Below are 25,527 nucleotides of genomic sequence, written 5' to 3'. Positions count from 1 at the left end.
GTGTTTTTTCATGCCCCCTCTTCACTCTCTTAAATACTTTTTAGGTACCCGCCTCCACTTTCTATACTGCCATTATTCATTGATGGGTTGGGGGCTGGCAATTGGTTGTGAAAGGTGTAGTACCTATATTATGACAGACACTCTTGATACTTTTTTAATCAACTATATAAAAAAAATTCAGTACAATACATTTTAAAATAATGGGTTCAAAAATTAAATAGGGCCCTGGGTAGAAACCTGGTGGAACTACTGAATGCCAGAAAATAGGAAGGAACCCAGTTGCAATGGAATCTCAGCCACATATTTTGCAGTTAGCCATTTTCTGCAGTGGTGGGGCAAAATGCCATGGGCTAAACTCTGGATAGGATTGATAACTTGCAGACAGTATTCTCTGTTTGTCTGGATGAATGTTTTCACTGGCCTCTTCTCAGGCCTCCTCGAATGACCCGGAGCCGCTGTACCGTTCAGCTGGCAGTTCTGAGCCACCATCAGTAAATTTCTATTAACTGAGCAAGTTCTCCCTGTGTCTGCGTGGAGTTTGTAAGTTCTCCCTGTGTCTGCGTGGAGTTTGTAAGTTCTCCCTGTGTCTGCGTGGGTTTCCTCCGGGTGTTCCGGTTTCCTCCCACATGCCAAAGACTTGCAGGTTGATAGGTAAATTGGCCATTATAAATTGCCCCTAGTATAGGTAGGGAAATATAGGGACAGGTGGGGATGTGGTAGGAATATGGAATTAGTGTAGGACTAGTATAAATGGGTGGTTGATGGTCGGCACGGACTCGGTGGGCCGAAGGGCCTGTTTCAGTGCTGTATCTCTAAATAAAATAAAATAAAAACTAAATGAGCAGGCCTAAGACTGCTGACTGAAAGACACTGACTCCATGCCAAATTGCATGGTGGACAGGCCCATTGACTTCAGTTTTGCTAGGGCTCCTTGATGCCGTACTCGATCAAATGCTGCTTTGATGCCAAGGGCAGTCACTCTCACCTCATCTAGAGTTCAGCTCTTTTGTCCATGTTGGAACCAAGGCTGTAAAGAGGTCAGGAACTGAGTGGCCCTGATGGAACCCAAACTGAGCGTCACTGAGCAGGTTATTGCTAAGCAAGTGCCACTTTATAGCACTGATGGTGGGTTTTGTGGCCGGAGCAGGAGGTGGGGAGGCTGCAGAATTGAGGCAGAATCGCCCGCCATGGAACCTGACACCAGGAATCCTGGTTGCGATTCTCCTGGGGGCAGGATAGCCGACGATGGCCTTCCCGCCCCAAGGCCAAATAAGGGTCTCTTCCTGCCGCCGCCACTGGGATCTTACCTTGTAAAATGAGGCGCCCTCCTGTGGGCTTAAGGGGGGTTCCCTCCTTTGTGGGCAATTTGTGGCCCACGGATGACCCTCACCAGGAACAAATGTACCTCCTCCTGGACCTCCCACCTCGTGGACTGAAAGCCCAACCCCCATCGCTGGGGCCTTCTGGACTGCCCTTGGTGATCCCGCCTCACCTATGTCTTCTCTGGGGTTCCTCCGCTGGGCTTGGGTCCGAAGCCTCTGCTGTACTCCCGGTGACGCTGTCAGCCCTCTGATTGGCCAGTAGCTCTTGGAAGTAGAATCCCCATCTCAATTAAGTGTTTAAAGGGGCAGGGATCCTGCCTCCTTAAACTTTGACCTCAAAAGACCAGAGGATCGCTCCAAGGGTCAGAAAAAATGCAGAGGTGGGGATCCCCCTGACATTTCGGCCCAGTGCCGGGAGCCGCACCTGCTGCATAAAATCCAGCTCAACCGGATAAAAATGTATGGGAACAAAAAATAAACAGGATTAGGGACTATTTGGTCATATGGAGGATAAAGGCTGACATAGACTATTTGGGCCAAATAATCCGTTACCATTTTTTTAAACTTCTATACATTTCTATATGTAGGACATAGGTTTGAGGTTCTATGGAAGACGCCTTTAACTACTATTACCTTCAACTTTCCCCCTTTCCGTTATTAAAGCTACTAGAGCTTCCACTATTTCACAACACATGCCATTCTCTCACAAGAAGCAATTAAATGATTTATATAAACCTGGTTAATTTTCTAATGTCAAATTTCCAGGGTGTATCTGGTTCTCTGAACTTCACTTCATAACCACTCTCTCGCGCCTGTTGATGACAAAACATTAAACGAGAGTTTAAAATCTGGACAGCTAATCTAACACTTCATTTTAGCAGCATTTCCATCTAAGATCTAAGACTCTTTGTCCAGTTGTCCTTGGAAAATTTAGGAAAATCAATTTGAACAAAGTACATAAGTTTATTAGAATTTCAGTCTTTTTTTGCCTTTTGTAACAAATTTCTAACAATACAAGATAATACACATACCTGTCAGTGAAATATCACCAGGAAATAACCAGTATAGCACATAATGAAACCTGTAATATATTCTTGGATTACTGCCTTCATGGTCTGATACAGTTCTACAAGAAAATATGGTTGTCTTAAGGACTGACCAGGTATGATTTCTTAAGCAAAAGGGTGCAAACCACCTATTTTTGTTTTGCCTCTCTGCCGTTCTATACTTCTGTTCTATCACATTTTATTCTCTTGAAAGTGGATTAAAGATACTTTAAATTTTAAACTGCTCAAATCATTGCCTTAATCCATCATACTAAATTCCTTAATATTACATTTTTTAAAACACAAATGATAACCACCAATTAAAAAAACAGCTATTATAACCTGTAATTCTGTGTAACAATAAATGACTGATCACAGCACTGGCATGCAGAAGTAAAAAAAAAAATCAGACTTCCACAAACAAGGATAAAAATGATCGTAACCAATACAAACAAAAATGAAAACTAGAATTAAAAGATTGTTACAGAATTCTGCAAATCAAGAACTGCAAAGCTGATATTTTAAACAAGTTTTCAAACAACCTAGTTAGTGTATCGATCAATATTAGATACTGAAGAAATTAGTTGAAAATCTAGATCATACCATCTTTACATATGGTGTCATTTCCCATGCTTCAATGTTGGTATTGTCTATAATAATTGGAGATTTCCCTTGTCTCATGGCCGATTTGGCTGGAAGCAGATGCATTATATAAATGTATCAGCTGTAATATAGTAAATTTAAAGTGTTTAAAATGTAATTTTTTAAAAGTCAGAATGCCATAAAGAAGAATTTCAGTATTCACCTCTTTCATGGTTCCATTCATGAGCTTCATCAAGTAAGTATTTCTCGAATAAATAAGAGCCATCTTGTCTGATGAAATAATCATCTGTACTCAATATCACTGCACGACGAAACTGATGTTTTAGATTCCTGATTGAGTAAAGGGGAGAGGGGGTTGGAATGAGAAATTAGAAGAATTCACTTTGTAAATCCTCTTGCTACATCGATTTGTGGCATTAGACAACCTAAAGCAAAAAATCACCCTGAGAAGAGTCTCCATCCACCAGATTTATGAGAATGAAAGTCTATCTTCTGGTCCCTCTACGTGGTCAGTCTTTCCCTCATCTGGTTCAGTCTGGGATGGTGCCTGCCCCTGCGCAGCGGCCTCAGGGTTTGGTGAATGACTAGGAAGCCACATTTTTTCACACTGCTAAAATGGTAGTTAGTTCATCAAACCTGATGAGCAGATAACACCTCATACCGAAATCGGGAATTTCACAGCTGCATAGATCACAAAGTGGTGTTTCAGAAAGTGTTGTAATTATAATAAGGCACAAACCAAATGATTACATCCACTACAAAACCACATTGGTATGATTTTGCTTTCCAGCACTTACCCAACTCTGAATAACTGCCCAGGTTTCCTATTGACTATTTAAATTGTTTCCAAATGATACATCTTCCAGCAATGTCACCACAACCCTACCTCTCATTCATCTGTCCAACACCAACCCCCACAACCCCCGCCTCTCCCCCGCACCTTGCCTCGCTAGGGCCTGGCCAATTGTCCCCGCATACTTACCTTCATTCCGGGACCAGTGTCCCTATTGTTCTTCTGTCTGGGTGCAGTCCCAGCAGTGGCCACTGCTCCCAGCGGTGCTGCTGGGACTGGGAGCTGCTGGCCACTGATTGGTGGTAGCTTCTGGAGGCGGGACCTCCTGCCTCAGAGGGGTGGAAGTCCTGCTTGTGGCCAATTAAGGGCCTGGGCCAGGTAAAATCACTGTGTGGCTTCCAGGCCTACGGGAGGCGGGCTCGCCCCAGACGTTTTGGCCAGTGTGCGGGGCCTTCAGCCCAACAAAAATTTCAGCTAAAAGTCAGACACACCCTGATGCATACAAGTCTTCTATTTGATAATCAGTAAAGGCGATTGTCCAAAAAAAAAAATTCACCATGCTCTGTGTAATTGGTATTCCTGCATAGATCCCACAGTTTCCCCAGCTGAATCCAGATTCCCTCTTGGACCACAATTCAGTGGCCCTGTGCCCTACCATATTATAATTACACCATCTTCTAAACTCCCACTTTGTGATCCATATGGCTATGAAATCTCTGGCTTATGGAAGAGGTGTTAGCTGTTTAACTGGTTTGGTGTCCCACCTACCAGTTAAGCAGTGAGAGAAGTTTTGCTTGCTGTCCATTCACCAAAGCCTGAGGCTCAGCCCTCTGATATAGGATTGCAGTCACCTGATCTAGCAATTATACCCATACATTATCTGGAACAACTTTCTGAAAAAGGTCCATTATTACCTCAAATAATTAATTGAAATTTGTAATATTCCTTCCCTCTAATTACAGGTTTCAATGCCTTTCATTTCAACTATCAGTTTTCTATAATTATGGCAATGAACATTACGAAAGATGTTTCTACCTTTATGATTCTGGCACAAAGCCGAAAGCAACAAGAGCTGCTTAGAATCATAGAATCTTACAGCACGGAAGGAGGCAATTTGCCCTGTCATGCCAATTCTGAAAGAGCTGTCCAATTTAGTCCCACACCCCAGCATTTTCCCCATAACTCTGCAGATTAGCCCTCTTCAGGTACATGTTCAGTGGCCCTTTGAAAGTTCCTATGGAATCTGATTCCACCACCCTTTCAGATTGTGTGTTCTGGATCTTAACTGATTTCAACTGATAGTTGAAATGAAAGGCATTGAAACCTATAATTAGAGGGAAGGAATATTACAAATTTAAATTAATTATGTGAGTTAATAATGGACCTTTTTTGGAATGTTGTGAAAAAAAGTCTCATTTCCCCTTTAGTTCTTTGCCAGTTATTTTAAATCGATGAATTCTGGCTACTCACCCAGTTGCCAGAGGAAACAGTTTCTTTCTCTTGCTTCATCAAAAACCCTCATAATTTTGAATACCTCTACTCAGTCTCTCCTTGACCTTCACTGCTTTACAGAGAATAATCCCAGCTTCTCCAATTTCCCCATATAACTGAAGTCTTTCATCCTGGTAAGTCTGTTGTATAAACTCTCCAAGGCTTTGACATCTTTCTTAAAGTGTGGTGCCCAGTATTGTACACAATACTCCAGCTGAGGCCCAACCAATTATTTGTAATAGTCTAGCATGATGTTCTTTTTGTATTTAATCCCCCTATTTACACAATTTCTTGACCATCTTACCAACCTTCCCTGCCATCTTTAGTATGTCAGCTGTGGCTCAGTTGGTAGTACTCTTGCCCGAGTGAGAAGGTTGTAGACTCAAATCCCAGTCCAGGGCTGGAGCACAAAAATCTTCGCTGACACTCCAGTGCAGTACTGAAGGAGTGCTGTCTCTTGGATGAGATGTTAAACTGAGGCCCAGTCTGCCCTCCCAGGGTTTGTGTAGAAGATCTCCTGGCACTATCCTGAAGAAGAGCAGGGAAGTTTACCCAGTGTGCTGGCCCCAGGCAACTCCACTGCATACTTCTCTCCAGTCAGAAAAATATGTTAATTGCTACTCTCTGCCTTCTGTCCCTTAGCTGATTAAGCAGCTTAGTTATGACTTTAACATCATCTGTTCCCATTGTCTGAATAAGCTGGTTGTGTGGTAGTTTATCAAATGCCCTTTCAAAGTCCATATGTACAACATCTACTGCACTACCTTCATCAAATTCCACTGTTACATCAAAACAACTAATCAGGTAAGTCAGACATGTTTACAAATCTATGCTGACTGTCCCTGACACTTCTGTCTGTCTTTTGAGCCACAGTTTGTTTTAACCTTATCTATGATAGGCTGCTAACATTTCAGAAGCTTTTCAGAATCTATCCATGCTGTTTCCTTCCTTATAACTCATACTAAGTCCATCTTGATTTTAATCTCAAACACGGTGCTTTTCTTTCCCAACAATTCCCAGTTATATAGCATCTTTAACATAGAAAAAGTTTCTAAGCTGCTCCCAAAGGTGTAATCAGACAAAAGTGGATGCTAATAAAAAGGAGGAGGTGTTAGGAAGGGGTAACCAAAAGCTTGATTAAAGAGGTGGGTTGTAAGGACAGCTTTAAAGAAGGAGTTGGATGAGAACCTTAAAAGGGGGTAGAGGGATACAGATCTGGAATTTGAGTATGGGACTGTTACGGCCAGGGGGTAGAGGTGTGGTAGTCCCCAATGTTCACCTCCGAACTGATTGCAACAAGTGATTTTGTTACTAAGAGTTTTAACCCCCTTGTGTTTTATTTGTCAAATAAACAGTGACAGGTTTTCTTGTAGGTTTAAAACAGAAGATTAACTATTTATTGACCAATATTCATTCCCAAAATGGTCGCAACCGAACCCATGCACGCATTCACTTGCACGCGTGCACACACACACCAGAATAGATAGAGAGGTAAAAGGTAAGTGGTTTGAAGTGAGGTAATTGTTCGGAGTTCATGGTAAACCTGTTAAATCTTCTCGGAGGACAGTTTCTCTTTTTAAAATTGCAGGCCTGGGTTGTTTGTAGATTTTCTGGTGGTGGAGACTTCAGTCTGGAGGCAGTGGTCACTTTCGGTTCTCTGCTACACCAAATTGAAGGGTAGAATTCACAGCAGGGCTCCTTCTTTAGTTTTTTGCTAGATCTCTCACAGCTCTCGCTTGGACAGGCTTTTTGTGATGTTGTTGTGATCTCTCCCCTCTCTCCAGAGATGTACGTTTTAAGGCAAAAATCTTTCACATGTTGCCTCTGTTAGGAGATACAGGCCCCTCCCTGTGGGGACCAACAATGGCCCAGATATGGATACTTCACACCTTCTTTGTTTCAGAAGAACCCATTCAATTCAGGAATGTTTCTTGATGGATTCAAGATGATTCGGTGGGCCGAAGGGCCTGTTTCAGTGCTGTATCTCTCTATGACTCTATGAGTGTAATTGACACCTCTTAGTTTGGAACGTATCCTTTTGTCCGTAACAGACAGAAAGACAGTTCGAATATGCAGGGCCAGGTCATCTGACCAGCAGCCATTTTGCAGCACATAGTCCACTTTTTTAAAGGAAAAGTCCATTTTTATAACTCTTCAGTTTGGATCACGCTGTCATGAGCGTGACAGGGACCTAGACTGCTGAGGATGTGGCTGCTAATAGTGATGCAAAGGGAAAAGCGAAGGACAAAAGGCCAGAGTGAGAGGAATGTAGGGTTCAGGCTAGAGAAGGCTACAGAGATGGAGAGAGGCAAGATCATGAAGGTTTTTAAACACAAGAATGGGAATTTTATATTTGAAGCATTTGGGGGCTGAGATCCAATGTAGTTCAACAAGGACAAAGATGATGGAGGATTGGGACTTAGTGCAGATACAATATGAACAGCAGAGTTTTAGATGAGCTGAAGTTTACAGAAGGTGGAGAATGGAAGCCTGGCCAGGACAGCATTGGAATTGTTGAGTTTGCACATGGCAAAGGCATGGATGAGGGTTTCAGGTTGTTGCTTCAGCCCTGTAGCTAGCCAGAATTGTACTTTTTTATATCAGTTCATGGGACATGAGCATTGCTTGCAAGGCCAGCACTTGCCATCCCTTATTGCCCTTGATGTTTCTCTTGAACCACTACCATCCATGTGGTGTAGGTACACCGACAGTGCTGTTAGGGAGGGAGTTCCAGGATTTTGACCCAAAGACAGTGAAGGAATGATAATGTAGTCAGGATGATGCGTGGGTTGGAGGGGAAATTGCAAGTGGTGGTGACCCTAAGCATCTGCTGCCCTTGTCCTTCTAGGTGGTAGAGGTCACAGGTTTGGAAGGTGCTGTTGAAGAAACCTTGGCAAGTTTGCTGCAGTGCATCTTGTAGATGGTACACACTGTTGCCACTGTGCGCTGGTGGTGGATGGGTGCCAATCAAATGGGCTGCTTTGTCCTGGATGGTGTCAAGCTTCCTGAGTGTTGTTGGAGCTGCATTCATCCAGGCAAGTGCAGTGTACACCATTACACTCCTGACTTGTGTCTTGTAGATGGTGGACAGGATTTGGGGTGTCGGGAAGTGAATTACTGCAGAATTCCCAGCCTCTGACCTGTTTTGTAGCTGCAGTATTTATGTGGCTGGTCCAGTTAAGTTTCTGGTCAATGGAAACCCTCAGAATGGTGATAGTGGGGGATTCAGCGATGGTAATGCCATTGAAAGTCAAGGGGAGATGGTTAGATTCTTTCTTGTTGATGATGGTCATTGCCTGGCACTTGTGTGGCATGTATGAATGTCACTTACCACTTATCAACCCAAGCCAGAATGTTGTCCAGGTCTTGCTGCACGCAGGCACGGACTGTTTCAGTATCTGAGGAGTTGCGAATGGTGCTGAACATTGTGCAATCATCAGTTAACATCCCTCTTCTGACCTTATGATGGAGGGAAGGTCATTGATGAAGCAGCTGAAGATGGTTGGGCCTAGGACACTATCCAAGCTTTAGTGCGTTGCTCAGCACATAGGCCTGGACCTTGGAATTTGCCAGTCTGCAACACTCGGTCGTGAAGAACTCTTTGCACTGGAAGACCAGCAGCGTCCTGGGACTGAGATGATCGGCCTCCAACATCCACAAACATCTTCCTTTGTGCTAGGTATGACTCCAATCAGTGGATAATATCCACCTTAATTCCCATTGACTTCAATTTTGCTGGGGCTCCTTGATGCTACACTCAGTCAAATGCTGCCTTGATGTCAAGAGCAGTCACTCTCACCTCACCTCTGGAATTCAGCTCTTTTGTCCATGTTTGGACCAAGGCTGTAATGAGGTCTGGAGCCGAGTGACCCTGGCGAAACCCAAACTGAGTATCAGTGAGTAGGTTATTGCTGATTAAGTAGACAACACTTTCTATCACTCTGCTGTGAATTGAGAATAAATTACTGGGGTGGTAATTGGCCAGAAAGGATTTCTCTTGCTTTTTGTGGACAGGACAGAACTGGGCAATTTTCCACATTGTCGGGTAGATACCAGTGTTGCAGCTTGGCTAAGGGCGTGGCTAGTTCTGAAGCACAAGTCTTCAGCACCACAATCAGAACACTGTTAGGGCCCCTAGCCTTTGCTGTATCCACTGCCTTCAGCTCTTTCTTAATATTACGTTAATTGAATCAAATTGTCTGAAGACTGGCATCTGTGATACTGGGGACCTCATCCACTCAACACTTCTGGCTGAAGATGGTTGCAAATGCTTCAGCCTTGTCTTTTGCTCTGACCTGCTGGGTTCTCCCAACATTGAGGACGGAGATGTTTGTGGAGCCTACTCCTCCAGTTAGTTGTTTAGTTGTTCACCTGGTATGTATGACTATAAATTAATGTATATGTCACAAACCTTGTGCTGCTCTGTAACATTCGTAAGATGAGCTTTTGAGGAATCAGGCATTGCAAGAGGTAAATGACTAAGTTTTACTCTAAAAGCTAAGTTCTAAAGAAACGTACTGCCTTAGACTTTCTGCTGACCGCAGAGTTGGGTTGCATCATATGTGGCCTTGTTATTACAAAAATATACTTCATTCTTCCAGTCTTTGACCACTTTGCTATAACAGAAAATTATTGTAGACCAGTGAAGTTCTGTTAAGCTCGCCAGTATGTGTTGTACTGTTGTTCATTTTTCTGGGAATGTAAATATTTCTAAAATCCTTGTACTAATAAAACCACTTACTCTTCTCAGGGTGAAATGCTAGCTTTTGTAAGACTGGAATGTCTGTGTATCTATATCTAATATCCTTAGTCATACCATGACACCTCTTTGTGGTAGCCAGATGACTTTGTGGTACTGATCACAGTAGACTAGTTGAGCACAACAGGTAGCATAGCAGGAGAGTAACCTTATCCAGTCTGAGCGTCAGCTGTAGCTCAGTTGGTAGTATTCTCTTATCAGAGTCAGGAGGTTGTGGACTCAAGTCTCATTTCAGAGACTGGAGCACAAAAATCTAAACTGACACTCCAGAGAAGTACCAAGGGAGTGCTGCACTGTTGGCAGTACCATCTTTCGGATGAATTGAGGCCCCATGTACTCTTGCAGGTGGATGTAAAAGATCCCATGGCACTATTTCAAAGAACAGAAGTGTTATCACTGGTATCCTGATCAATATTTATTCCTCAATCAACATCACTAAAACAGTTTAGCTGATGAGAATTATATTGCTGTTTGTGGAAGCTTGCTACCTTGAAATTAGCTGCGGTGTTTCCTACATTGCAACACTGACTACACTTCAGAAGTACGTCGTTGGCTGTGAAGCACTTTGTGGCATCCTGAGGTTGTGAAAGATGCTATACAAATGAAAGTCTTTTTTTACAACCCACCAAGAACTTTGTGTTCCCCCAATTCTGACCTCTTGCACACCCTGGATTTTCTTTGCCCTTCCACTGGTGGCTGTGCCTTCAGTGTTATAGGTTGTAAGCTCTGTAATGTCCACTAATAGCACTGTGGGTGTACCTACACCCCAAGGAATGCAGCGGTTCAAGAAGGCAGCTTATCATCACCCTCTCGAGGGCAATTAGGGATGAGCAATAAATGCTGGCCTAGTCAGTGACGCCCACATCCCATGAACGAATAAAAAAAACTCTCTCCTCCTTTAAGACACTCCTTAAAACCCTCCTTTGTCCAAGCTTTTGGTTATTACCCCAATATCTCATGTGACATGGTCACATTCTGTCTGATAATGTTCCTGTGAAGCATCTGGAGAATTTTACGACATTAAAGGCATTATGTAAATGCAAGTTTTTGTTGTTGAGTCTAGCAGAACAGATACAGAATCTGAGGAGCTTCAGTCCACAACACTTCTATTTTTCAAATTCAACCCATGATCGCATTTATTTGTGGAGTGTGAAATCACTAATTACAGAAACAAGAACTAATAGGTGGCAGTTGGGCTGAGGCAGAAGCAGAGGTGGGAAGTATCACAGAGATGGAAGGAAACATCTTTGTCATGCACCAATATATATCCTCTGGATAAAATCGATGCAACTGGACGATCCGGCAGTGACGACAGCAAACTGGACGCTACGTCCAGATTCCTAATAGATACAGTAAAAGATGCCAAACTGCACGACGACTTCAGCAAACCTGCAGACGGAGCGCAGCGTAGATGCACCTGGTCAAGATCGGACGGGTCTGCCCGTTCCAGGACTGACTTCCTGTTTGTGTCCCGTGCTGTCACGGTCAGATCCACTGACGTCAAGCCGGTGTTCTTCTCCGACCATTGCCTCTTACTGGCCAACTGTCACTTACAGGATAACCAGCGGGTTGGCAGGGGGACATGGAAGCTCAATACTACACTGCTAACCCCAGAGAACGTTGAGGAACTCAAAAGGGATTATAAAGGTTGGAGAACCGTGAAACCCCTCTTTGAGTCTCCAGTTCACTGGTGGGAGGCGATCAAGGAGAACATCAAGAGGTTCTTTATCTTCAAAGGTGTTCAGAGGGCGAGAGAGAGAGACAGCGAGAAATGTCCCGACTCCAGAAAAGTATGCAAAATCTGCTCCGGTTGCAGTCGATGGGGGTCGAGGTCAAGGAGGACCTCCATGAGGGGAAGAGTCAACAGGCCTCGCTCTTTGCCACGGAGGCCTCCAAGATCATTTTCCGGTCGAGAGTTCAGAGCAGGATGAGATGTGCTCGCGTTTTTTTCTTCCAAAAAGTGCACACAGAGAGCTCTGTGATCAGCAGCCTGAAGGAAGAGGATGGCTTGATAACGTCTTTGCAGTCTGACATACTCAGGATTAGCAAATCCTTTTATGCTGGGCTGTATGACGTGAAGCCCAGGGACAGCAAGGCCTCCCAGTCCTTCCTGTCATTTATCACACAGGTCTTAGATGACGGCATGCGGGAGAGTCTGGATAAACCGCTAACTCTGGACGAGCTGACAGGTCCTTCGGGGCGAGTACAACTCCCGGAAATGATGGCTTACGGTTGAGTTGTATTCGGCTCTGTGGAACTGGATGAGCCCAGACCTTGCTGGAAGTATACGAGAGTATGCTTTTGGCTGGCAGCATGTCAGAATCCATGAGGAAAGGCATCATCACCCTCATCTACAAGCGGAAGGGGGAGAGGGCAGAAATCAGAAATTGGTGGCCCATTTCACTGCCTAATGTTGACTACAAGATTCTGTTCAAAGTCATCGCCAGTCGGGTCAAGCCTGCTCTGGAGTTGGTGATTCACCCTGACCAGACCTGTACTGTACCCGGCAGGAAGATCTCAGATAGGCAATCATATCCTTGAGTAGCGCGAGAGTATGTACAGGACTTAGGGTAGACACCTGCCTCATCAGCTTGGACCAGGAGAAGGCTTTTGACAGGATATCGCACACCTACATGATGGACGTGCTTTCCAAAATGGGGTTTGGGGAGGAATCCGCAATTGGATCAAGCTGCTCTACACAAACATCAGTACTGCAGTCTCAATCAACGGCTAGGAATCAGAAAATTTCCCGATCCAATCTGGAGTCAGACAGGGCTGTCCTCTCTCCCCTGTCTTTTGTTTGCTGTATTGAACCTTTTGCTGAGTCCATTAGGAAGGATGTGGGCATTAGAGGGCCAATCCCAGGCAGTGGAGGCACTCAGGTCAAAGCCTCCCTGTACATGGAAGACATTGGCATCTTCTGCTCAGATCCGCTGTCCGTTCGCAGACTGATGAGCATCTGCGACCAGTTCGAACTGGCCATGGGAGCCAATGTAAACTGCAACAAGAGCGAGGCCATGTTCTTTGGGAAATGGGCCAACCAATCTTTTGTCCCATTCGTCAGGTCAGCCTACCTGAAGGTGCTGGGGATATGGTTCGGAAGAGCCAGGGCGTGCACCAAAACCTGGAGGGAGCGAGTATCCAGCGTACACCATAAACTGAGCATGTAGGAGCAGCGGTCTCTCTCCATTGTGGGTAAGAACATGGTCATCAGGTGCAAGGTGCTCACGTTATTGCCGTTTGCACAGATCTGGCCCATACCCCACTCTGTACCGTAGTGATCACCCGAGCCATTTTCCACTTTATATGGGGATGCAAAATGGACCGTGTCCAGAGGGACACGATGTTCAAGCCTCTGGATAAGGGCGGAGAACATGTACCCAATGTCGCCCTCATCCTGATGACCACCTTCGTGTGCGGCTGTATAGAGCATGTGTAGAGCCCCAGTACACAAACACCAAGTGTCACTACGTGCTGAGGTGCTATCTGTCCCCGGTGTTGCGAAGGATGGGTCCGGCCACATTGCCATGGAATGCTCCATTCTGTTGGACCATGCCATACCACCTATCCTTCGTGGAAAAGTTTGTGCGGAAAAACACCTTCGACCACAAATCCATCAGGCAGTGGTCTGCAAGGATTGTCCTCAAGGCCCTAAGTGAAAAGGAGATGGTGGATCCTGTCGGACGGTTCAACGATCAGACTGCCAAAGTCATTTGGCAGAATGCCTCATCGCCAGAACTTTCAATCAAGCACCAAGACGTAGCTTGGCTAGTGGCGAGAAGGCTCCTCCCTGTCAGATCCTTCTTGCACACCCGGAGTCTCACCGCCTATGCACGCTGCCCTCGAAGTGGCTGTGGTGGGGAAGAGACCATCGTCCAGCTCCTAGAATGTGCCTTTGCAAAGCAGGTCTGGAAAGAGATACAGTGGTTTTTGTCGAGGTTCATCCCGAGCAGCTCTAACACAGGCCTCTGTGTCCTACGGGCTGTTCCCAGGGACGCACAAAACTGCTGCTGGAGGACCATCAACTTTTTGGTCTAGCTGAAACTTGCTGGTCTTCCAGTGCAGAGAGTTGTCCATGACTGAATGTTGCAGGCTGGCACATTCCAAGGTCCAGGACTACGTACTGACGGACGCACTAAAGCTTGGGGCAGCTGCCACAAAGGCTCAATGGGGACAGGCCACTGAGTAAGGTCCTCCTGCCATAGTGAACCAAGGGGCTGGAACCTGTGTAAAACCCCTCGGGCTGTATGCTGTGTAATGCAAATGTATATAGCATATATAAATGGAAAGAGTGGTGAGGTAACTCATGTTCCATATCTAAGGAATCTGAACGCTATTGTACTTTCCAAAATGTCAAATTTGAACTGCTGTGAACTGTTTTGTAATGTATTTTTAAATACATTTTTATGAATAAAGTATATTTTGGGGGAAAATGCTGTATATTTACTACATATTTCTCTGACTCATGTCCAAAGGCCTCCAGCAAAAGTTTAGATCTGATTAATGCATCTTTCATTGAAAAAACTGTACGTCATTAAAAGTTTTATAAATCTTTAGTTCACGGCTGATGTGAAGCATCAGTATTTATTTCCCCGGTGATTTTTTTTTCATTACTTTTCTCCAAATTTGTGCAGTGGAGCGAACACCAGGAAAAGATTCACTGCTTCCTAAATTATCATGGTTGAAGCTCATTGGCTTGCATGAAGCTAAGGGATGGGTCAATTAGACAATTTTACGGATTACTTTTTTTTAATAACATTGGTCGGAATTCTAACAAAGATGCAGTGATGGCATCGCGAAGATCGATCTTGTCAGGAGTTTAAAAACAAACCTGGCTAACGTGGATTTTCCTGAACCCGGCAGTCCCCTCAGTAAATAAAGGCGTTTTCTTGTCTGTGAGTGGCCTCTGTGAGCTTTGCGACCGGAGCGCTGCAGACTCAGGTTCTGAAAGGACTGCGCCAAAAATTCCACCGACATTTCCCCGAGCACCACAGTAGCTGCGGCCGCTTTCCAGCCACAGAGTCCGCTTCAAGAACCTTTAAACTGGAGACTTCAAAACACTTCTTTAGGAAATGACGCAAGGTTGTTGTCACCAGAAGTGGTGGCTTCTCCGGCAGAAAAAGCGCTTTCATTCCTGCCAGCTTCCTGCTGCCTCTCTCATGGCTGATAATGGAGCACACGTGCAAAGAACAAGGGTCAACCTGATACCAGCAAGAGGAAATTGTTAAGAGGGGCTGGTTAGACATGGTAATTACAGACCTTTTTATTTCAGATTTCTTTTATTTTTAGTATTTTTCCAACTTTGTTTTTATTTTGGAATAATACTTGATGCGGCTGCGGGGTTGGGGCGGGGAAAGAATGTGCTGGACTGAGAGAAAAGGGCTGGGTAGAGAGATTGACTGACTAATTGTTTCAATGTAAACACATGTGATAGGTTGAACAGCCCCCATCCTTCCGTTCTGTATCATTCTACGATTCTGTCCCTTTTATCCTTGTGACCTGTGTGCTTCAAACCAGTGCAAAAAATGTGTTCACAAAAACGAGGACGGACAGCAATTTTTTTAAATGGTTGGAATTGCTAGAACAGTGGTGAACTTGCCAGGAGCTTGAAATGAAATCTGGCTAAAGTGGAATCCCTGATCCGTGAAGCCCTTCCAGTAAATGAAGTGATTTTCTTTTCTGAACTACTTACCTCTAGCCCGTATGCTTTAAAATTTGATGTTACTTTTTTTCCCAAAATATACTTTATTCATAAAAATCTTTTAAAAATACATTACAAAACAGTTCAAATCAGCACCAAGTTGACACTACAAAGATTGCAAAGGAGATCAGTTTCCTTTAATACAGGAGTGAGTTGCCTCACAACCCTTCCATTTTCCCTGCCAAGTACATTTTGCAGCAAACCCATATTTTCTGTATACAGCCCAAGGGGTTTCCCACAGATCCAGCCCCTCAGTTCACTTTGGCGGGGGGACATTACACAGTGGTCTTTCCCCATTGAGCCTCAGCTGCGGCTGCCCCAAGCTTTAGTGTGTCCCTCAGCACATAGTCCTGGACCTTGGAATGTGCCAGTCTGCAACACTCGGTTTGGACAACTCTTTGTGCTGGAAGACCAGCAAGTTTCGGGCAGACTAAAGAGCATCTTTCACCGACTTGATGGTCCTCCGGCAGCAGCTGATGTTTATCTTGGTGTGCGTCCCTGGGAACAGCCCGTAGAGCACAGAGTCCTGTGTTACAGAGCTGCTTGGGATGAACCGCGACAAAAACCACTGCATCTCTTTCCACACCTGCTTTGCAAAGACACATTCCAGAAGGGGGGCAACAGTCTCTTCCCCACCACAGCCACCTCGAGGGCAGTGTGCGGAGGGGGTGAGACTCCAGGCATGCAGAAAGGATCTGACGGGGAGGACTGTTCTCACCACCAGCCAAGCTACATCTTGGTGCTTGTTTGAAAGTTCTGGTGATGAGGCATTCTGCCAAATGACTGACAGTCTGCTCGGGTAACCATCCGACAGAATCCACCATCTCCTTTTCCCGTAGGGCCTTGAGGAGATTCCGTGCAGACTACTGCTTGACGAATTGGTGGTCAAAGGTGTTTTTCCGCAGAAACATTTCCACGAAGGATAGGTAGTACAGCAAGGCCCAACTGGATGGAGCGTTCCATGGCAATGTGACCAGGCCCATCCTTCGCACCACCAGGGACAGATAGCACCTGAGCATGTAGAGACACTTGGAGTTTGTGTATTGGGGTCTACGCACAGCTTGATGCAGCCGCACACGAAGGTGGTCATCAGGATGAGGGTGACATAAGGTATGTTTTTCCTGCCCTTATCCAGAGGTTTGAACACCGTGTCCCTCTGGACCCAGTCCATTTTGGATCCCCAGATGAAGTGGAAAATGGTTCGGGTGATCGCCACAGCGCAGGAGTGGAGTACGGGCCAGACCTGCGCCACATACAGCAACAACGTGAGCGCCTCGCACCTGATGAACAGGTTCTTACCCACAATGGAGAGAGATCGCTGCTCCCACATGCTCAGCTTTTGTTGTACCCTGGCTACCCGCTCGCTCCAGGTTTTGGTGCATGCACCAGCCCTTCCGAACCATATCCCCAGCACCTTCAGGTAGTCTGACCTGATGAAGAGGACAAAGGATCGGTCAGCCCAGTTCCCAAAGAACATGGCCTCGCTCTTGCCCTGGTTAACTTTGACTCCCGAGGCCAGTTTGAACTGGTCACAGATGCTCATCAGTCTGCAAACGGACAGCAGATCCTAACCGAAGACTGCGACGTCATCCATGTACCAGGAGGTTTTAACCTGAGTGCCTCCGCTGCCTGGGATTGTCACCCCTCTTATGCTCACATCCTTCCTAATAGACTCAGCAAAGGGTTCAATACAGCAAACAAACAAGACAGGGGAGAGAGGACAACCCTGTCTGACTCCAGATTGGATCAGGAAACTTTCCGATGCCCACCCATTGATTGAGACTGCGCTACTGATGTTTGATCCAATTGTGGATTCCCTCCTCAAACCCCATTTTGGAAAGCACGTCCATCATGTAGGTGTGCGATATCCTGTCAAAAGACTTCTCCTGGTCCAAGCTGATGAGGCAGGTGTCCACCCTCCTGTGCTGTACATAGGCGATCGTATCCCTGCGTAGTGCAAGATTATCAGAGATCTTCCTGCCGGGTACAGTGCAGGTCTGGTCAGGGTGAATCACCAACTCCAGAGCAGACTTGACTCGACTGGTGACTACTTTGGACAGAATCTTGTAGTCAACATTAAGCAGTGAGATGGGCCGCCAATTTCTGATTTCCGCCCTCTCCCCCTTTCACTAGTAGAGGAGGGTGATGATGCCTTTCCTCATGGATTCTGACATGCTGCCGGCCAGGAGCATGCTCTCGTATACTTCCAGCAAGTCCGGGCCGACCCAGTCCCACAGGGCCGACTACAACTCAATCGGTAAGCCATCGCTTCCGGGAGTTTTACTGGTCTCGCAGGACCTGATGGCCTTTGTCAGCTCGTCCAGTCTCTCCCTCATGCTGTCATCTAAGACCTCCGATAGATGACAGGAAGGACTGGGAGGCTCTGCTGTCTGTGGGCTTCGCGTCATACAGCCCAGCATAAAAGGATTTGCTGATCCTTAGTATGTCGGACTGCGAAGACGTTACTGAGCCATCCTCTTCCTTCAGGCTGCTAAGCACAGAGCTCTCTCTGTGTAGCTTTTGGAAGAGGCAACGCGGGCACGTCTCATCCTGCTCAATGGAGTGGACTCTGGACCAGAAGATGATCTTGGAGGCCTCCGTGGCAAAGAGCGAGGCCTGCTGGCTCTTCACCTCATGGAGGTCCTCCTTAGCCTCAACCCACATCGACTGCAGCCAGAGCAGATTTTGTATTCTTTTCTGGAGTCGGGACATTTCGCTCTCTCTCGCCCTCTGACCATCTTTGAAGATAAAGAACCTCGTGATGTTCTCCTTGATCGCCTCCCACCAGTGAACTGGAGACTCAAAGAGGGGTTTCATGGTTCTCCAACCTTTGTAATCCCTTTTGAGTTCCTCACCATTCTCTGGGGTTAGCAGTGTAGCATTGAGCTTCCATGTCCCCCTGCCAACCCGCTGGTCATCCCATATGTGACAGTCAGCCAGTACGAGGCAATGGTCAGAGAAGAACACGGGCTTGACGTCAGTGGATCTGACCATGACAGCACGGGACACAAACAGGAAGTCAATCCTGGAACAGGCAAACCTGTCTGATCTTGACCAGGTGTATCTACGCTGCGCTCCGTCTGCAGGTTTGCTGAAGACATTGTGCAGTTTGGCATCTTTTGCTGTTTCCATTAGGAATCTGGACATAGCATTCAGTTTGCTGTCATCACTGCCGGATAGTCCAGCTGCATCGATGATGCAGTTGAAGTCACCGCCTAGAATGACCGGCCTGGATGTCGCCAGCAGCAGTCAGAGCTGCTGGAAGACGGTCAGCCGCTCGCTGCGTTGAACCGAAGCGTACACGTTGATCAACCGGAGCGGAGCATTGTTGTACATTACATCTGTTATGAGGAGGTGTCCGCCCACCACCTCCTTAACTTTGGAGATGAAGTTACCTCCCCGCAGCACAATACCCAGGCTGGAGGAACGGTAATCATTACCCCCTGACCAGATCGATGGCCCGTGGGACCACCATCGCAACCATTGCCTGTAAGTGCCGAAACAGTAGGTCGGCTTTGACCTTGGCGAGGTAGTCCAAGGTTGAAACACATCGCATGGAGGATTTAATGCTACGCACATTAATTGAAACAATCTTTACACCCATTTTTAAGTTAATTGTTGCTTCCCACACCATTTTTCCTTGCTAGTCCCAGTCCTTCGGTATGTTCCTGCATACCCATAGTGTACGCAAGTTGTTTCACATTCGTTGGGCTCAGAAACCCCTCCTGGTTTCTCATGCGGGGTTTATTCCGCTGGGATGACATTGAGTGGGGGGGGGGGTGGTGGGTCTTGTAGGCAGCAAGGCTTGGGCTGTCCACTGCTGTTGTTATCTTTCCCCTCTGTTCCTGCTGGAAAACATCACTGCCCCCGGCTTCCCGGAGCTGGAGTGCACGCAACACTTCTTTGTTCTCGGTGTCCCGGAGCTGGGATGCGCTGGGCATGTCGCTAGGTCCGGCGCTTTGGGTTTGGGGCACGCTGGGCCCATCATAGCTTCCAGTGCCCTGGAGCTGGGGGGCTTTATCTTCTGCCGCTTCTTTTGCAGGCCCTTCCTTGTTCAGTGAGGAGGAGCTACCGTAGTCTGTCTCAGATGGTAGCTTCCTCTCGCCACTGGTTTGGATGGTGGCCTGTTCCATTTTTGGAGATCTTTTCTTTGTGGAGAGGGTTGCTCGTCTCTTTCCCAGCACCAAACGCATTCACCATTCCTTCTCCCAGTCTTTCCTTGGACCTTGCCACCTGAGCATAACTGAGGCAGCGTTTTGGGCAGGTTTTGTAGAGGTGGCCTGCCTCACTGCACAGGTTGTAGCACTTACTCTGCTTACAGTCCTTGGTCTGATGGCCTTCCTTCTTGCAGACGACTGTGCTGCAGTTAGCTGCCACGTGAACAGATTTGCCACAGGTGTGAAACTCTGGGCTGCCCTGCATAGACCAAAAAGCCTCAACTTCCCCCGATAGCAATTCTAGAGGAGTAGTCAACAGTGAGGAGAGGAGAGTGGTAAGTTGCGTCACTATTTTTGTTTAGTTGAGCTTGCAGTTTGCAAGTTAAGTTGCAGATTGTAAACAACGTCCTATGTAATCCCGAATGCCGCGGAAGTTCTTACCTATCAATTTGCTGTGTGCAAAGTCCTAATTACCACCAACTTTCACGTTTCTTTTGTAGCTGTAACTCGCCCCGTGTAAAGTGCGGTTAATGTTTTTAAAAAAAATCAATGTTTAGTACTTGAATTTATAAGTTATTATTAGGGATGCCAAATACCCTCAGTACCTTAACGCAAGTGACCATTTTTTATTTGACCTTAGCAGAAGCATTAAAGAGTGGCTGTGCCCGTCTAGATAGTATAATTTAGCAAAATAACATGCAATATATAGAAGTGCTTCCTTCCAGCACCGTTGAAATAATATTTTATTGGGCATTAGTGCTCAGCTTATCATCAGAATCAGAAGTTGCTGTAATTTAATCAATGTGCATAATTCTGAATTCACAAGGATGGGAACTGGGAGCATTCATGGCAGCTGGCCTAATATGCTCACCTTTGGAATTCAAACATTTCACAATTTGAATGTTTCATACTACTAATTGGAAGGGAAATAGCTTGAATATTATTTGTGAACTTTTCTTGGGGTAATTAAACTGTGAGAATAAGCTGATTTATGTAGAAATGCAGAAACTGCCACTCATACAGATCAGTGTTAAGCACATGCAATACTTGCATACTTACAGTCCCAGTATAAACATGTAGGACAATTATGCTTTCCAGTGAGCTTTTATTGCATAATGAATATGAAATACAACACTTGGTCAGTTGGTCAGGTATTATCAAAGGTAGAGTGTTACAAGGCAGTACTTCAATGTAGCTGTTCTGAATACGTTAAAGAAAACTAAAATACTTTGCAGTCATCAAAACTATCTTGAATTCTCCACAGTGCTTTTTAAGGCAACACTTACTAAATCTGCCAGATGTTCTGCGTTTGATGTCTTGCATCAAATACCAATTGAGATTTGAAACATGAAGGTACAGGCGCATCCATGTAGCCCCATTAAATTAAAGCATATGCAACAAATTCCAACTTTTTGCACTTTCCCTTTTTTAAACTTATTTTACAAATTCAATTCATTGAGTTTTTTTCCTAAATCACAAATGTTAAATTAGAATGAAAAATACAGTTCCATTTTTGTTAGACTTGAGACTTTAAAAAATGAAAATACTTAATGTGTTATTGTTTTGAAAGGTAATTGATTCATTGCCCAGTGATTCCATTTGGTGTTTTAAAAAAATGCATAAATGGAATGCAATCAAACCGGATTCTAGCTGAAATTCAGACAAAGTTGTCTCAAGTTTGGGCTTCTGTTTTCTCCTCTCCTTAGATCCTCTCGAAGAACACCAAGACAAATTACTACCAGGCTTCCACCAATGCTGGTTCTGTATCAGGCAACTACTCCAAAGTAACCCAGAATAACTTGCCTCAACATTTCCCTCAATTTCTGTAAGGAAAGTGCCTGACCGCTACTCAGTTCCTCTCCTTCATATATTAAAGATCATAAGCTTAGCATGAAGTGAACCACAGGCATAAATCTGCATGCAATTTAAAAGGAAAAGATTCAACTCCAATATAAGTAAATACAAGTAGCAGCCTAACCATCAGAGTCAAACTGGGCTACTATATGGTACATGAAATGGATCAGAAAAGGTAAAACAGAAATTATATATTTATCAGAAATAAAATGGCATCAACCTCATCTCAAAAACCAAAGACAATATATTCTGAAGTTGATGCATGCAACTTCTGAACTGTATATTTGACAACTTCAAATTTTGTGTACTGAACAGTGGTTATGTAGGTACATAATTCATTAAAATATGGGATTAAATATTTTGATTGCTGTTTTGAACAACTCTATCATTATGTATTTTTTCTCCACAAGAAAGTCTTCTAGTTATGATTGTTTCTGTGAAACTGCACAACCACAACAGTTGCAAAGCATTGAAGTTTCAAAATTCAAAATTAGTATACATTGTGATCAAATAAATGCATACATGATTAGACCTGGTTTGTCACTAAAACACTAGATACAAAACAGAGCAAGAACAGAACATTACAAATGTACAATTATCAATTCTGTCATCAAAACTTCTTGGAAGTCCAATTAGTCCTCTTCATTCTCCAATTTTTTTTCTCACTATTTTAACACCAGCTTTGATGAGTCCAAAACCTGTAGTTGAAGTTATAGTTGATCTTAGCCTTCATATTCTGGGAATAAAAATACTCAGAGCAAAACAAAATCCTGATTTCTTTTTAACAGTCTAAAAGAAGAATTGATCATAATATACCAGCAGTAATGCAGAGAAAACATTTTTCTTAAATAATAAACCTTTTTTTAAAAAATCATACGGTTTTCAGCACAAACAATGCCAAACCTAGCTACTCTATTGCGTTGCCAGTTGTCTTTCAATTAATCATGTACACAGACATGCATGCAGCACCAACTTTAGTAATTCAATAGTTTTATTAACCATTTTACTGTTTCCTGACAATCTAAACATTCTCAATTTGATCCAAATACTGTAAAAGCAGCCAGGTTGTACAGTATTTGCTTTCAAGTATACAATATACCCATGAATTTGAAAAAATAAACAACTTTGCCTGTGAATGTTGCATGGGATTTACCCATTTATTTGGAATAATGAACAGTTCCAAATAGCAGGAATCCAACTGAGTAAAACATGAAACAAGAAGTATAAGGTTTTAATAGTTGATGAACTACATGATTGCACTGTCGGTTTAAGGGATTGTATGATATAAGAGCATTACCAATTTTCAAATATGGGAACCAAAAAGCACGTATGAAATCCCCACTCACTAACTCTGGATTAAGCAGTCGCGTTATAAGGGCTGAAATGGCAATGCCGACTTATGACAAAGGTTTTGCAGCTTGTTTAAAAATATATATAACATATAAATATGGAAGAAAAAGCTTTCAATCCACAAAACTATTATGCACAATTTGTACTCACATAAGTTCACCTATCCTCCAGGCAATAATTTACCAAACCCAGAATTTGGCAGATTTGAATTTAACAGTCTTTCACATGGAAGTGTGTCAACTTGTTGTTTATATGCATAGATGAGGTCTTCCCCACTCTTGATCTCCAAATGCAAATAAAGGACGTTTACACTTTTTGGGGGAGGAAAGAAAAAAGTTGGTATTTATATAATGCCTTTCATGACCACAGGACGTCCCAAAGTGCTTTACAGCCAATGAAGTACCTTTGGAGTGTAGTCACTGCTGTAATGTAGGAAACGCGACAGCCAAATTGCACACATCAAGATCCCACAAGCAGCAGCATGATGACGACCAGATAATCTGTTTTTCTGATTGAAGAATCACCTTGGTAATTGACTCATAACACGGTCTTCCTGCCATCTCAACAGATGACTTCCCACCTACCTACCCCCACTTGCCATAGGTAATGCCCTAGTTATTAAACTGAACAACAAATTAAAAGACTTCTTAAAAATAAGGCTAGAGCCAAGAAACAGGAGAATAAATGCAACATCAAATCAGAAAAGAAACAAGGGCAGTTCAGGTGGGAACTTTGCTTGTGGAAGGTCAACTATCAAATTCTGCGGTAATTTGTTCAGCTTCCAAATAGAAAAATAGAATTATATTAACAAGTGAAAACCTGGGGGAAAAGAAGTGCACACACCTATATTTTTAGGCTGGCTCAAAGTCCTGCAACACTCAAATGCTTACCTACTAAACTATCTGGCCAAAGGTAAGAGTTCTTGGAGAAAGCATACAAACTGCTAGCTATCTCTACTCATAGCCTCAATAGGAACTCATTACATGGTGCAGAAGGTAATCAATGAACACAAAAAATTTGTTCTAACAGTTATTGGGTCTTGTTGTGCAAAGGAACAGAGAAAACAAGGTCCCCTCCACAAAATAATATATATGTATATAAACAACAAGTTGACACACATATCTTTGCATGGAAATTTGTTTCATTTGGAAATGAGTTTGGGTAAACAAACAATTGTTTGGATTGGCACAAATGTTTCATCTTACCTAAACTGAAATCTAATGCACTGCAATTCAATGCAATGATGCACTGAAACAAGCCAAGAAGAATGTAAAGACTGATGCATTATAACATTAAGCTCCTGAGGTAGAGAAAGGCACGATAAAAATGCAAATTTGTTCTTTCTTTGCTAAAATATATAGATTTTTTGAATTACCTGAAAGTTAGATGCAATTTAAATTGAGCTTGGAAACTGCCTCGCATGTGCCAAACCAAGCAGGTGCACCAAAATATACAACTCACTAAACCTTTGTGCTGAAATGAGATCTATTATAGTTATCATTTTAAGAAGAAACTAAAAGAAACCACAAATTGATAGATTCAATAGGTCCGGTCATTAACCTGTTCAAAACCAACTGAGGAATTAGAGGTCACAATTTTTCTTTATCCTTTATAAATTAGGAGTTTCCCCACTGTATACCCTGCCAGACTTTAATGATAGATAAGATAGCAGCAACAAGGAATCTCAATGGCTTAGAGAACTACCTTATCTGGCAGAATTTGCAAAGATTATAAGGATTAAAAATCACATGACAATAGGTTTATAATTACAGTACTGACACCAGTAATGAAAATGCTTCCAGTGTGTTCAAATTGAAGTCCTTCCTAGATATTAACGTGATCCATACTGTAAACTGATACAACCCTGCTCCTCAAAACTCATAAAAGATGAGTTAATCATTACGTTCTTCCTCTTATTCTTTACTGGTATCAAGACATAAGTTTTTATAAACGGCCAGCCTACCTTTTGCTTCTGGGATGGTCTCATTACTTCATATTTTTTCAAGTAATAAGAAACTGTGTATCAGATGAAATTGTAACTAATTCATCACTGCCTAGGAGCTTCAGGTCTTGGTCACTCAAATTTCTATTAGGATACGAATCCAACACTGAAGATTTCTTTTCAGTTTCATGATTAGACTCCTGATGAATCTTTCCATTTACATCTTCAGTGTTGTAGAGTGTCATGCCACCTTCCATCCAGATGCACAATGGAAAAGAATGTTAATGGTCATGGATTTTGTATACATTAAATCAGATTATTGAATTAATAAGAATCTACCACAATTTACTATTAAAAAATGTCACTGACCTGAAATGTTAACTGTTTCTCTCTCCACAGATAGAGGAAGTGATGGCGTAATGGTATTGTCACTGGACTAGTAAACCAGAGACCCAGGGTATTGTAGAAGGTGGAATTTGAACTCAATTAATAAATCTGGAATTTAAAAA

General features: G+C 43.9%; 2 protein-coding genes and 1 long non-coding RNA gene across 5 annotated transcripts in view; 1 reads left to right on the top strand and 2 right to left on the bottom strand.

Moving 5' to 3' along the window:
* LOC137371253 (NEDD4-binding protein 2-like 1) overlaps window positions 1-15,190 on the bottom strand; it is a 19,120-nt gene extending 3,930 nt beyond the window's left edge. Inside the window, exons 1-4 of the mRNA XM_068033505.1 lie at window positions 14,846-15,190; window positions 3,174-3,301; window positions 2,972-3,060; window positions 2,058-2,134 (exon numbers count right to left, since the gene is read on the bottom strand). Coding sequence (XP_067889606.1) covers window positions 2,058-2,134; window positions 2,972-3,060; window positions 3,174-3,301; window positions 14,846-14,991 — 440 coding nt within the window. The 5' untranslated portion in view covers window positions 14,992-15,190. The remainder of the gene's footprint in view (window positions 1-2,057; window positions 2,135-2,971; window positions 3,061-3,173; window positions 3,302-14,845) is intronic.
* LOC137371254 (uncharacterized) lies at window positions 14,772-25,527 on the top strand. Its single transcript, XR_010975199.1, has 2 exons — window positions 14,772-15,261; window positions 25,418-25,527. It is a non-coding gene; the product is annotated as an uncharacterized lncRNA (long non-coding RNA).
* LOC137371252 (NEDD4-binding protein 2-like) overlaps window positions 20,969-25,527 on the bottom strand; it is an 87,817-nt gene continuing 83,258 nt past the window's right edge. The window contains exons 10-11 of one of the 3 annotated variants that reach the window (XM_068033501.1): window positions 25,040-25,268; window positions 20,969-22,462 (exon numbers count right to left, since the gene is read on the bottom strand). In XM_068033501.1, coding sequence (XP_067889602.1) covers window positions 25,078-25,268 — 191 coding nt within the window. In that variant the 3' untranslated portion in view covers window positions 20,969-22,462; window positions 25,040-25,077. The other 2 variants (XM_068033502.1, XM_068033503.1) reach the window with 2 other exon arrangements.

Source organism: Heterodontus francisci, chromosome 6 (genome assembly GCF_036365525.1).
Source record: "Heterodontus francisci isolate sHetFra1 chromosome 6, sHetFra1.hap1, whole genome shotgun sequence".
In the NCBI taxonomy this organism is placed as follows: Eukaryota; Metazoa; Chordata; class Chondrichthyes; order Heterodontiformes; family Heterodontidae; genus Heterodontus; species Heterodontus francisci.
This window is presented reverse-complemented; position numbering and strand designations above follow the sequence as displayed.